The 9,191-nt window shown below is 35.1% G+C and overlaps 3 protein-coding genes across 4 annotated transcripts in view; all 3 read right to left on the bottom strand.

Moving 5' to 3' along the window:
• Positions 1–415, bottom strand: part of LOC107734209 (tumor necrosis factor receptor superfamily member 17-like) — a 1,688-nt gene extending 1,273 nt beyond the window's left edge. The window contains exon 1 of the mRNA XM_016546102.1: positions 257–415. Within this exon, the coding sequence (XP_016401588.1) occupies positions 257–410 (154 nt within the window). The 5' untranslated portion in view covers positions 411–415. The remainder of the gene's footprint in view (positions 1–256) is intronic.
• A 990-nt stretch (positions 416–1,405) lies between these two features.
• LOC107734172 (transmembrane protein 238-like) lies at positions 1,406–3,139 on the bottom strand. Of its 2 annotated transcripts, none has more exons than XM_016546047.1 (2): positions 1,976–3,139; positions 1,406–1,713 (listed from the first exon to the last, which is right to left on the bottom strand). In XM_016546047.1, exon 1 carries the CDS (start codon positions 2,451–2,453, stop codon positions 1,983–1,985), a length of 471 nt encoding a protein of 156 aa, XP_016401533.1. In that variant the 5' UTR covers positions 2,454–3,139; the 3' UTR covers positions 1,406–1,713; positions 1,976–1,982. The 2 variants fall into 2 exon arrangements, with proteins under 2 accessions (XP_016401533.1, XP_016401534.1); XM_016546048.1 differs by lacking the exon at positions 1,406–1,713 and adding an exon at positions 1,723–1,829.
• A 1,491-nt stretch (positions 3,140–4,630) lies between these two features.
• On the bottom strand, positions 4,631–7,751 carry LOC107734245 (ribosomal L1 domain-containing protein 1-like). The gene is made up of 9 exons (XM_016546158.1): positions 7,653–7,751; positions 7,139–7,278; positions 6,899–7,037; positions 6,484–6,632; positions 6,147–6,248; positions 5,816–5,909; positions 5,531–5,656; positions 5,072–5,218; positions 4,631–4,940 (listed from the first exon to the last, which is right to left on the bottom strand). The coding sequence occupies exons 1-9, from the start codon at positions 7,692–7,694 to the stop codon at positions 4,797–4,799; spliced, it is 1,083 nt and encodes a 360-aa protein (XP_016401644.1). The 5' UTR covers positions 7,695–7,751; the 3' UTR covers positions 4,631–4,796.
• Between the last annotated feature and the right edge of the window lie 1,440 nt (positions 7,752–9,191).

A 9,191-nucleotide genomic window follows, 5' to 3' on the forward strand; every position in this document is an offset into this window, starting at 1 on the left:
TATATATATATAGACAAATATTCTATTATATATTGAATGTTTAATACTGTTATGTAGCTTCTTCAGGGCAGTAAAAAAAATTTTTTTTTAAACATTCTAAACAACTTCTGCAAGGAGTATGTTGACTTACCATAACTGTAACCATTACATTTATACATAAAATTAGTAAATTCAATGTGCTTGTACAACTATCTTAGTTTTGAAAATAAAAATGAAATGAAAAAAGTTTTAAATCAGATATAAAAACGATACTTACTTGAGGTACAAAATGTTTTGCAAATAATTGGTGGGGAGTTGCATCTAATGGAGCAATGTTGACACTCCTCAAGAAGTCCATCGTAATAATAATTCTTTGCACATTTTCCCTCAGCATAAATAATAATGTAAAGCAGCAATATAAAGAGAAGCATCTTCCACTGAGGTGCTAGGAGTCACTGAACATACACAGCAGCCAACATTTTATTATGCCCCAGTATGTAAATATGTCTTAAGAAGGGGATGTCCCTGAGCCATCAACACTTTTGTCTTTCACACTGGCATCAATTTAAATTTTAGTCACATTTTCTCATGACAAAAAAAAAATTTGTTTATCTATTTATGTAACTACATTGTAAAAAAAAAAAAAAAAAATGTTTTTACAGACAAAAATAGCCGCTTCCAGAATAATTCTGTCCATATTTACAAAGCAACCCATACATTTTACAGTTTAAAACTATCATTTATTATTTTTTTTAAATTACAATTTAAGCCTGTAAAGTCCATGTGCTACTAAAATCTGTTTTGTACCTTTAACATATACTGACAACCACCATAATAACACAGGTAGTAAAGAGAAAGCCACATGAAGAATCAAAGTTCATCACAAGTAGCCTTTCCACAAGCTGAGGTAAATAAATACTATGTAGAAGGTGTATAAATACAAAACACCATATAACACACACCGACACTAAAATAATGCAATAAACATTAATTAAATAACATTAATTGTAACATAAAACCCTAATATACATGAATGATAACAAAAACCTAAACGAAATACCATCAAATGTGAAGTGTAACCATGGGGAAAACATGAACTATCACTGTTTTTCACTGTAAATTATAAGATAACTTGTTCTTTTTTTACTTCTGAAAATGTTACATTTAACAGTTTTACTGTAAACTAACATCATATTATAATTTGTAGGCCTACTCATATGTAGGTATCTTCCTGTTAACCAAAGTCTTTTACAGTTAATTTTATCATAATTTTTTACAGTGTGTCAATAGTTTCAACTTTCAATAGTGACCATTCAAATAAAATAAAAACGGACTAATAAATATGTTCTTAAATTATTTTAATTGCAAAAGTCTGTATACATAACACAAATAATATATTCCTGATGCTGCTATATAAACATATAAAAGCAAGCACTGCTTATTAGATATAGTGGGACAACATAATAAAAATAGCACAAAAACACAACATGAAAATAATAAAAATCAAGTATATTTGACTAGCATATTATATTAAATAACACAAACGTATTTTAGTTTAATTGGATTAAAAGTGGATTAAACAATATATATTTTTTTAAATTATATATGAACAATTATATATAAATGTAGCCGAAAACACTGATGATCCTAAAGATCTCTAAAGCACTTCTAAAGGCAAGTCATTTCTAGGCAGCATCGATGCAGATATGAAGAGGAGGGTCTCCCCGCAGAGCACTATGGGAATAGAGATGCAAATCAGAGCCTGACATTGAATGTCGAACAAAGTTTGCGGTGTGTGGTACAAAAGATAAGTCTTATTTGATTCTCTCTCCTGGCCAATAGGGGCCCACCTAAAGACCAGAATGCTATAAATGATTAACAAGCCCACACATTGTATGATCATTAAAATAAAAAGATCATGCTTATAGATAATGACATGGAAGATGACTGGTTTCAATGTATTATCGAACTATGTATTCATTTAAGACAGTTTTACCTGTATGTTATATCACTAAAGGATCTCGGTTCAGATGGTTGGTCGTCCCAGGTGGTTGTGTATTCAGATAGGAGCTCATGGCAATAGTAACAAGTTGATCTGCTCTGGCCGTGCGGTTTGCCTGAGAGCCTTCAGCCTGAGTGTTGATTCTTCCACTTCTCCTGAAGGAATTCCTCAGTCCGTTGGAGAGTCTGCTGGAGACTTTACGCATAACGCCTGAAATTCCTTTAGTGCGTTTGTATTGAGCAATGTCGTCCTCCAGCTCTTCAGGAGGCACTTCAATATTACCAGTGTACCAAAACACCCACCAGATGAGACTCAGGAAAATAATCACAGCTCCAGCAAAAATTAAAAAGTCATGGAAAAAGATGTCCCAAAACACACCAACCAGGAGGACAAAAAGTCCAAAAATGTCGTGAAAAACAGCAAACCAAAATGCACATTTACAACGACCAACTCCTGGATGCTTTTTCTCCATATCCAATTTTTTATCGAATTGTATCACTAGACTGCAGCTTGTCCGTCCAGAAGACTACAGTGCTAAAAGTACACATTGCGAGAAACATGACGTACACCTGTACAGAATGATGTTCAAAGTACACTGAAGTGAATAAACCTTGATGTTGAGCAGTAAAGTAATGCTTTTATCAGAAAACTTTATCAGGATCCCAATCCTGAAGATAAATGACTATCAAAACACACTACACATGAGTCAAAATGACAACAATCATACATCAACAAGTAAAAATAAAAATGTTAACACTAGTAATATTTACATAAAGGTATCCCATGTGACATTGTTGGCTACTGTTTTATCTAATTCTAGATTATCCGCCTTTTGTGTTTTACATTTTCTTTTATGATCAATGTCCAGACCACACCGAACACAGCAAACATCAGCCCAAGTGAAAGACACAATGGGCCCATTTCATCATCCACAGCCATTGTGTCTGTAGAATTACTAGTAAATAATCCATTAGAATTGAGGATTATCACAAAACCAGCAGCTAATGCTAGCCCACCAGCGATCAAGATGAAGATGGGTTTGTGGTAGTAAGTCCAACAACTAGGGTCTCTTGGTACGGGGTCCCGAACTGGAGTTGAAACCGTCTGCTGAGTCACATCTTCACTGAAATCACACTGATCCATAGTATGCATCCTGACGAATCTAAACTTGCACACAAAAAAATGAAAAATACATGTCAACTCACTTTGAGCTGGTCTGCAAAAATCTAAATTGCTTTCTGAATGGGATAGTTCACCCAAAAATTTAAATTCTGTCATGTATTTACCTCATGTTGTCTCAAAAATGTGATTTTAATTTTTTGGGTAACTATTCCTTTAACAACACCATTATCTAAGCACTGTCCTTGGGACTAATTGGTAGCATCAGAAATTAGTTTTTTTACTTGCCTTCTGTTTGGTTTCTGAGAACACTCTGTTGATTTCGTTGGGATCAGCCTAAGATGTACATCCAGGAAGCTTAATACTGTCAGAAAGAGAATGATCAAGCTTGTCTCAAAAGATGAGTCTAAATAGGAGGTCTTTCAAAAGATCTTTAAAACAACTGAACAAAAGGATGACCATTATAAATCCAAATGGAAGAACTCAAATCAAACCCATGTAACATATACCAGGAACAACAGCACAAACAGAAGAGCAGCTGGTCCAACACATTATCCAGCTCATCAAATACATGTAATATAATATATCTGCAAGCACCAAAGGTACAGTAAGCGCAATGCAGAGCCGGAAGAAGAGAAAGAGGAGAAACAGAATGTTCATGAATGATAGATATGGTTCAGAAGTAAAAAAAGTATCCACGGATTCAGCACGAAACAAGGAACCCATAGACACCTAGAAATCTGGATTTTCTGACAAAACTGTTCAAAAGTTATAACCAAAAAAAAAGAAAAAATACATTTTTCAGATCTCATGACCTGTAGGACACTCTTCCCAAATTTGGTATGAACCCTGCTGACAAACACTACCGAGTTTCATTTCAATAGATCAAAGTATTTCTGAGATACAGCCTCTGATCCAAATTTTGGTTGACATCATTAAATTTGCATCATCTTAACTTTTTAAAAAAGAACATTCTGTTCAGTGAATTCTGTGCAGTTCATTCCAGTGATCATCTGATCCAACTTGGTAAAAACTGCACAAAATTTGAAGACTGCCAGAAAAAAACTTTTTAATGTGCGGACTACTGTAATGGGCAGAGACTTCGTGCAAGTTATCATTCCATGATTCATGGAATGTGATCACCATAAGGAAAGTATTGTCAGCCTCAGACGTCATGCCCACGGACCATTGCTTTCTGCCACGAGTCTGAAGATCTGGCTATGTGAGAGTAATCTGGTGAACTATTTATTTTTTCTTTTTGAACTGGTGATGGCGCTATAGAGTTGGTTTCATTATTTTCCTACTAAAAGTTCATATGGCTGCCATAGACTCATATTGGGGAAGAAGAAAAAGAAAATCAACAACTAAATTAGCCCCTAATTTACAGCACCTTCAACGTTTGGCCCCTAAACGCATCTATTACACAAGCCAGTTGTAAACAAAACTTTCTATCATCAAAGATGACAAAACCAAAGTCTGGTTTCATTTAAATAAATTCACCAAAAAAAGCGGTTGGTTGCAGAAAATTCTCAGACTAGTCAGATTTACATCTCTTTAATTGACTGTTGACACATGGATCAGAACAAATGCTCAAATGAACTTCATAAACAATGTGCAATACAAATTTCTGCTCCGTACATATCCATATAAACTGTTAGCAGGATGAGAAAGCTGCACATTAATTGCATTTACATTTTTATTTGTTTTTAGCTTTTCTCTTCAGATCACGTGCTGTGACCTTTGGTGTTTTCTTGGTCAGTTTTGTGTCTTTTACAGTTTTCTTTAGTCCTTTGCCAGCAGCAGGCTTCGGTACTTTTTTCAGTCCTTTTTTAGATATGGTCTGCAAAAACAAAAAGATTTCATTTAAAATAAAAATCATCACACATACAACACCATTATGACATTAACACATCAATGCAGTGTAAATATCGGTTTTATTATCGGTCCCTTGTTAGATAGACAGACGCTGACCTCCTGTTTTGGCTTTTTGGTTGGCATCTCGATTGGCACCAGCTGTGGTATTTCCTCTTCTTTACGGTCTTTCTCTTCCTCGGTTTCATTCGTTTTCAGATCTGACACTTCTGTATTCTTATTTTCTCTCTTCCTCTTTTTTGCTCCCTAAAAATTTAAAGGGTAAAATGAATGACTTCTCATTTTACAAAAAAAAAAACATTTTTGGCCACATATCTGTTTTGCATTTGTTAAGCAACTTCACCTTTGTTGAACGGGCTTTCTTCCGGGCCTCCTCCACCACTGCAAGATGACTCAGGTCAGAGGTGTAGATGGGCAGCGCAACTGAGGTCAGACTCTTCAAATGGATGATTTTTATGTTTTTTCCTGTCTGAGAGTGAAACAGAGTATAGGTTGTAGGTCAAAACTTGAAAAAATTTTTGGCCACATATCTGTTTTGCATTTGTTAAGCAACTTCACCTTTGTTGAACGGGCTTTCTTCCGGGCCTCCTCCACCACTGCAAGATGACTCAGGTCAGAGGTGTAGATGGGCAGCGCAACTGAGGTCAGACTCTTCAAATGGATGATTTTTATGTTTTTTCCTGTCTGAGAGTGAAACAGAGTATAGGTTGTAGGTCAAAACTTGAGGAACAGAACCATACATCATCCCGTTAAAAACACAAGAATAGGCAAAGAAAATAATGAATAGTAAATGATACTGCGAAAAGAAAGAGAGCTGGTTACGTACACAAAACTCTTACTCACCATTGCTAACTTTGCGGAGATGGTGGAAACCGCTGTCATCACATTCTCAACCATCTCATCTGCTGTCATGCCTGAATGTGCTACACGTACCATGCTGTAATGATAAACCACACAATCAGGTCAAAGCATTTAAAACAAAAAAGAAAAAAAAAAACTCATGTATCATAGTTTGTAGGGACAAGTTCCAACAGATGAGGATACTGTCTGGATACACTATGAGTTATTATTGCACAGTTTTAACCCACTTCCAGCTGTGACGGAGCAGGAAATGGTTTGCTGTAGTGCTTCAACCTACTGTAGTGTACCACAAAAAAAGAAACAATGTTCATACCAACAAGAGCCTTTATTTGAGACAGTGAGACTGGTGCCCTGAATGAGGCGCTCCATGTCTCTGGCTAGATGTTTACTCTCTAGATCCACCGACAGAGGAGCCCTGAGAGAGAGAGAAAACTTTAATCAATGTCACAATGACAGACAACCCTGATAGATACTGAAAATCTGCACGAATAATCTACTAAATGCTTTCAGTGATTAGTCCTAGAGCACATATTCTACCAGGCTAAAGATGTGGTCACGTCAAAATTTCACAGGCATAAAAAAAGACCATTGTCTATTGTCAACATCTGTTTTTTGTTTGTGTGTGTATTTAGAGTTAGAAACAAACTTACTTTTTCCTTTCATAGAAATGCTTCCCAATGTGGGAGGGTAACCTGCGTCGGATGCGTGCGTCTGACAGAAACAAATCAAAGTTGCCCAGCAGTCTCCTTTTGGCTTCAAAGGGCTTATACTCAGTTTTCAACATGTTGAAGGGAATCACCTAACAACACAAAAATTGTTGTAAACATTTAAGATGAAGCCATATTTCATAATGCATATTGTCACACAAAATGGACCTGCTTGGGAAGTCGCGATTGTTTCAAAGTTTGTAGAGACAAGCTCCAATAGAGAAGGAGACTCGTCTGGATACACTCTGAATTACTCTAGCACTTTTTAACCCGTGACCAGCACTAGAGATAGAAGGAAAGGGTTTGCTGAAGCGCATATAAATCTAGTAAACTTATAACAGTTAGACAGATGAAATACCTCGATGGCATTTTTGACCCCTCTCTCTGCGAGTAACTTCTTGTAGAATCTCACTGTCTGTTCTGAGGTCATTCTGGGTTCATCTCTGGTGAAGAGACACACGTCTCCTGATTCGGTCCTCAGCCCATGGGGTAAAGAACTGTAGGGCAAAACACACTTGGTAAGAACAATATCATACTTAATTATCTTAAGTTTCTCTAAATCAATGATTCTATATTTATTTCCCAATAAAATACTTACATGCGAATGGTTTGCTCCTTTCTAGGGATTTTCCATTGAGTTAACAGTAGAGAGATGGCCTGACCATCATTCTCGAAGAGCTTTTGGGATGAGGAGCTGCTCTTTAGACATGCCTGTAATGCCTGTACAGCTTTAGTTACCTGTAATACATGTAATTAACTAAATTAATGTCTTTCAAACTGCAGTAGCTCTAATACCCAAAGTCAGTAACAGCCATAGAACATTTTACAAAGACAGTAACCAAAATTTACTGTTTAACTAGTGCAACTGCATGAGGCACATACATTTAATAAATAATAAAAGCAAAGATAACATCTATATGTTTTATATCTAAACTACTTCGAGACTTGGGTGCTTGCTTGGCTACAGCCGTTAGCCAACTTGCAGTCCAAGTTAGTTTGTTACTAGATTTTTACAAGGTTCCCACCAAAACGTAACCATACAAGCATATAACACACTTATGACAATTTAACAAATATGTAGGGGGGGAAACTATCAAATATTTCTGGTTTACCTGAAACCGATCGAGATCCAATTCATCTCGTGGAGACTCCATGCTGCACGTGTGTAGAGAAAGCAGAAAGGCGCATGCGTATTTCCGAAGTAAACGTCACAAGGACTTTTATTTTGAATAAATATTTTGGGGAACGGAATGCTTCATGAGTTAGGTAACATTATTTCATTTTCCTGCAGCACAACATAGCGTTTAAATGTGTAACTTCCTTCTGTTTTTGAATCCGTACCTATTTAAAAATATATATTTATAAAAAATTATTAAAATATATATTTATTATTATACCTTTATTATTATATATTTTTAATATTCATAACATATTTATTATAATGGTATCATAAATATAAAATGATTATGTATTATTTATTCAAATGATTAGAGACCAACGTTTTCATTTCTTGCGGACGTTTATAAATATACAAATATATCCAAATCAAATGGTAAGTGTAGGCAACTTAATAAATTAAATTAAATACCACAATTAATAATCGAATAAACGAATAACTGCTTTAATCGTGCCCATTTGGCCTTCCAGTTAGAATTACTGGTATGGTCCGTTGTTAACTATGCAGTAACTATGCAGGAAGTAATAGGTAGTACTACATTAACACTGAAGTTAATACTATTAACTAATAGAGGAGCCAGATTAACTAAGTAGTAAGTAGTAGCAAATTTAGGACAAAGGTAGTTCCTTGTTAGATATTTGATAATTATTAAATAAAAATATCCTCATTGAGAACTACTTGCGAACTATGACCAGTTAATAAAGAATTACCAATTAATTGCTAATCACAACAGTAACGTCTTAAAAGTGAACAATTGGGTTCTTTGTGGAAACTAATTTATGAATTTGATATGAAGTTGGCTGCATTTTAAAATTGTGACTACTACGCTTACCAAAGGATGGATGTTCTCTGTTTATTTCAAACTTAAACATAGAATAATAATAAAAATGATAATTCACTTTAAAATGTTAATAATTAAGAAGTGATGCTGACAAGCTCATGATTGAATTAGTTCACAATTATGAGCTCTAGTTTGTGTCAGTTCAGTATGTCTCCGACTCCAAAAGACCTATACCTTTAGTGACAGTAGGCTGGGGAGGACTTTTCTTGAATATAAATAATGATGTTCTCTTGACAAAAACAATTCACATCCTTAATGAAGGCATCGACTGCATTTATATTGTGTTAAGCACAAAACCGCATATTCCAGATTACAGTGTCTGGTAAAATATCACTAGTGCCTCACACAAATGTATGTGTCAGATATAAAATATGTTAAATAACTTATTAAATTACTTAGTAATTACTGAGTGGTTAAGGTGTTTTTCACTTTAAAATAATGGTCCAGATCACTAGTAGTTCCTGCAGGCTGACAAGGTAACGCTTGAGTAATTAGTGAGAGGCTAATAATACTTTCATTCTTTCCCATTCACTTTGAAGAGATTTATAATATATACAACTGGAAATATTACATTGTTGCTTTGTGGTACTCTTTCTGTTTAAAGAAGATTTTATGATCGCTGTCAATTACTGC

This window comes from Sinocyclocheilus rhinocerous, unplaced genomic scaffold, assembly GCF_001515625.1.
Source record: "Sinocyclocheilus rhinocerous isolate Xijiao unplaced genomic scaffold, SAMN03320098_v1.1 scaffold820, whole genome shotgun sequence".
Classification (NCBI taxonomy): Eukaryota; Metazoa; Chordata; class Actinopteri; order Cypriniformes; family Cyprinidae; genus Sinocyclocheilus; species Sinocyclocheilus rhinocerous.